The sequence below is a fragment of the Halichoerus grypus genome, chromosome 10 (genome assembly GCF_964656455.1).
Source record: "Halichoerus grypus chromosome 10, mHalGry1.hap1.1, whole genome shotgun sequence".
NCBI lineage: Eukaryota > Metazoa > Chordata > Mammalia > Carnivora > Phocidae > Halichoerus > Halichoerus grypus.
Window position 1 is genome coordinate 23,018,676 of NC_135721.1, and position 4,374 is coordinate 23,023,049.

The 4,374-nt window shown below is 51.1% G+C and overlaps 1 protein-coding gene across 1 annotated transcript in view; it reads right to left on the reverse strand.

The window, feature by feature from the left end:
* Positions 1-4,374, reverse strand: part of ALK (ALK receptor tyrosine kinase) — a 676,339-nt gene that overhangs the window by 25,963 nt on the left and 646,002 nt on the right. The window contains exon 23 of the mRNA XM_078056142.1: positions 4,065-4,194. Coding sequence (XP_077912268.1) covers positions 4,065-4,194 — 130 coding nt within the window. The remainder of the gene's footprint in view (positions 1-4,064; positions 4,195-4,374) is intronic.

Consider the following 4,374-nt stretch of genomic DNA (forward strand, 5'->3'; position numbering starts at 1 on the left):
GTAGCTCCTCAGGGCACTGGTGTTCCCCTCAGGGACACTGTTTAGACCGATATCTTACTTTCACAAGTCAGAAAACAGGCCCAGTGAAGGAGAATGATCTCTTTGGTTACAGCTTCTGAAGGGCTTTTCCCAAAGGTAAGTATATACTAATAAAATGCAGAGTAATATTGGTATCTATTCCTTCCTGAAGTAGCTTCTCCTGGGCCATTTAGAGGTGAAGAATCACAGGAGATGTTGGGGAAGTAGAACAGGAAGTAGAACAGTAAACAGGCCATTTAGATGTTGGGGAAGTAGAACAGGAAGTAGAACAGTAAACAGGCCATTTAGATGTTGGGGAAGTAGAACAGGAAGTAGAACAGTAAACAGGCCATTTAGATGTTGGGGAAGTAGAACAGGAAGTAGAACAGTAAACAGGCCATTTAGAGGTGAAGAATCACAGGAGATGGGGTAGGAACTGTTTTACCAGTGAAAAACATATAGGGATATATTTTAAAGATTTACTTATTTTAGAGAGAGAGAGCAAGCGAGCAGGGGGAGGGGCAGAGGGAGAGGGAGAGAGAGAATCTCAAGCAGACTCCCCGCTGAGCGTGGAGCCTGACACGGGGGTTGATCTCAGGACCCCGAGATCATGACCTGAGCCGAAACCAAGAGTCGGATGGTTAACTGATTGAGCCACCCAGGCGCCCCCAGGGTAGGGATATATTTTAAATCGATGCATATAAGGGCAAGAAGGTGAAAGGAAGAAGCAGGTGCAGACAGGGAACGTGAGGTACAAAGAGCAGCAGAAAGCCATTGTCAAAAACAATGAGAAGTCACTGCTGCTGGGGTCTCGTATTTCCTGGCTGCTGCTGTGGCTGACTTTTCACCAGCACCAAATGCCCCTTCATGCATTTTGGAGCCAGCATTGGTCTGGCAACCTCAGAGCCAAAGATTTACACTTGGGCATTAGCCCAAAGCAGAGGTTCTCGTCTGGACACTGTGATCTCTGGGATACAGGAACCTCCCGTGTCCTGAGCACCTTCTCAGAGCTGCCACCACAGGCATCGCCATGTTCCACATAGGTACAGACACTGTCGTGGTGAATGACCGCCACCTTTAATTGACAGGTTACTGACCCCTTAATGGCTTCTGTCATTATTGATTGAATCAACGGATACCAAAGACAGCTATTAGCCTGTATCAGGCTTATCTTAAACCCTCAATAAATATTTGTTGAATAAAGATTGGATCTGTAAAATTATTTTGACATTAATCTCTCCTTCTTGAGAAGGTGGGGTCCTGGGACAAAATGAGGTTTTCATGAATTTTGTTTCCATGACAGCCTGGGTTGGCCAGGGCATCCATTCTGTCCCATCGCGTCTGCACATATCTGCTCTGTCACTTCACGTCAGCACACCTGTTATCTGAAGCCAGAGCCTCTTAGACCGTCTCTGAGGTCCTTCAATCCTGATAGTCTATGGAACTGCTGGACCCCAGGGACGGCAGGAAGAGAGGACCAAGACCTTGGCTGATTCCGAATGCCCAGCCAAGGGCCTGCACACAGCAGGTGTCAGGTGAGCCCTGAGAGTCTCAGGGGGTTCAAACAAATGAACCAGGTGGAACTCAGGCCTTTGAATCCAGAGAGTGTCACACCTCTACCCGCCGCCTTTCGGTGTGTGTGTTTCTCCAGCTGCGATGCTCATTGGCCAGTCCCTCTGTCCTTCATCCCGTGCAGGGTTACTGGTATAGCCCCCTCTGCCCACGACGATGCCTGTTCCTTTCTCACAGTCAACCTGATCCTCACCCGGCTAAGCTGGATTTTGTGGCTCTGAGAATCCGTGCCCAACGCCCAGTAAATCTCCCAACCCCCAAGGAAGCTGCAGCCACAAACTCATGTTCGAGGGCTCACTCTGGAGAGCTATAATCCATCCAACACTTAAAATCACCTCTTGTGGGCGGGCGTCTCAGGAAGGACCAGCTCACCTGGGATGCGTGGGTGTGTATGAAGGTGAGGAGCAGGGTGATTGGGGTGCTACCAGGACTTGGGGGCGTGGCTGGCAAGGAGAGCCACGCAGGGGAAGAGTGGGGTCAAGGGTTAGAAGAGTGGATTTGGTGAGTGGGATCCTGACCCTCAGAAGCGGCCCTCCCAAGGAGAGTTGACCAGCTTCTGGCTGTGGGCATCCCCTGGGCGGTGCTTGCAGTTAGAGGTCACAACTTGGCATCAGGCTCCTTAGGGTGGTGCAGGGGGTAGGAGGTGGTGTGAGGTGTGAACGATCTGCCTTTCCTTGCTGGTACTTTGCTCTTTGGAACAATACACAAATCATTTTTATCATCACAAGACAGAGATGCTTTTGTTTGCAAGAGAGAGGGAAGATCCCTGCCCCCATGTTCTTGGGTTTGCCAAGTGATGGGGTCCCAGGTCCCCTGTACAAGCAAGTCTGTCCGTTACGTGCACAATACTTCCTTCTCAAGCCTCAGGAGCATCCAGGAGGAAAACCAGGGCCAGGACTCCTTCCAAAATGTGATGCTATGTGTCCTTATTTAACCCCTGCCAGAAGCACTGCTGAGAATCTCAGGGCACAAGAGCTGAAGGCTCTGCCTTGCTGAGTGGTGGTGGGAAAGCCTTTGAGGCTGGTGTCTATACCCTGCAGGGACGTCTGGCCATATGGGCTCTCAAGGACCCAACCTCATCTTGGTATTCCATGGCTTCCCAAAGAGGATCATTTGGATAAACAGCATGGTACGTTGGAGTGAGCCCTGAATCAGGAGTCCCAAGTTCTGAGTTCTAGTCTCAGTTCTTCCACTTCCTGCGTGGCCTCAGCAAGTCACCTAACCTTTCTTGAGTCACAATGTTCTTATCTGTAAAATTAAGGTGAGATCTACGCTGTTTACTTTACAGGGTGGTTTTCAGAAATGTGGCAACCACAAGGAAGATGAAGATAATGCTGATGAGGGTTATTATGAGATGGGGTTGGTCTTTCACCGCCCCCCCATCCTCCTGTCAGCTGTGCTCAGGTGTGCACACACTCATCTTTGCAGGGAGTTAGACCGGATTCTTCTCAGATGCTGAGATAGATCACCCAGAGGCCTGTAGGAATAGTATGGAGGCTCCCTGGGCTAAGGTATCCTAACTTCAGTCTGACTGACGGTGGGGATTAGAGCAGGTGTGGCCTTTCAACGTTTCTGCCTCCAGTCTGAGTCCATGAGAATACCGCGTTCAGTTCTGGGCTTTCTGGCTCAAGGTGGCTGTCCTCTTGTTCTGCTTTCCTGGGGGTGGGGAGGGTGCAAATCTTCCCTGTGGTCTTCATGGTCCAGCAACAACTTGAGGAAGCTGGGTCCTAGCTCAGGGGTCTGCTCTGCTCCAGTTCCTGATGCTCAAGGCCTCCTGAAGACCCCGGCAGGGACAGGAGTGGGCAGCTGGACTTGGGGTACGCCCCGTGGGCTACGTCTTAGAATTCAGAACCACCTCCAAGATGTTCTAGTCCAGCCCTTGGATTTCACACTGCCGATTCTGAGGTTAGGGAGTTCATAGTTCTAAGCCACATGGGTTGTCTAATGGCCCACGAGGATGGGGGGGTGGCATTCCTGGGTCTACCTAGGTTTCTTCGCTCCCCCAAAACTCCAGCCCCTTAATCATGACACACATGCAGAACCTTCATAAATATTTCAGTATTTTATTTTGACAGTAAATCTACAAGGTCAGGATGTCCCCACTTAAGAGATGAGGGTAGTGGGGTTCAGAATGAGTAGATATAGAATGTCCTGTCCCCAAGTCGGTTGAGTGAATGACATGGCCGACATGAGAGTCCCCATCTGTGCTTGTCCCTAATTCTTGGAATCAGCAGGCCACAAAAATGGATTCAGGCTGGAGGACCCATTGCACAAGCCTGGCTCAAGCTCCCCAGGGTGGGTTCAGGCGGCATCCACCTTCTGCACAATCTCTCCCGGTCATTCCCCCAGATCCAAGCCGGGGCTGACTCCCCTCCCACTGAGGATGTTGCTCCTCAGGCTGCCCACTCTTGCCCCTCCCACCCTCTGCTCCATTCCCTGGCACAACCACTAGGGCAAGACTGGGTCTCACTCACCGGGCGAGGGCGGGTCTCCCGGAGGAAGGACTTGAGGTCTCCTCCTGCCATGAGCTCCAGCAGGATAAATCGGGGCAGGGCTTGCAGACTCACCCCAATACAGCGCACGATGTTCTGGTGGTTGAATTTGCTGCAGAGCAGAGGGGGAGTAACCAAATTTAACTGAGCTGAGTCTGGGAAAATCTTAAGTGGGAAAAGCAGGAGACAAAGTTATGTTTTCAGCAGCTGCATTATGTAAATGCGTTCAGTAAATGTGGGTAGCCGGGGTCCCACGCAGAGCCTAGGGTGGGGAGAATCTCACTGCTGAGCA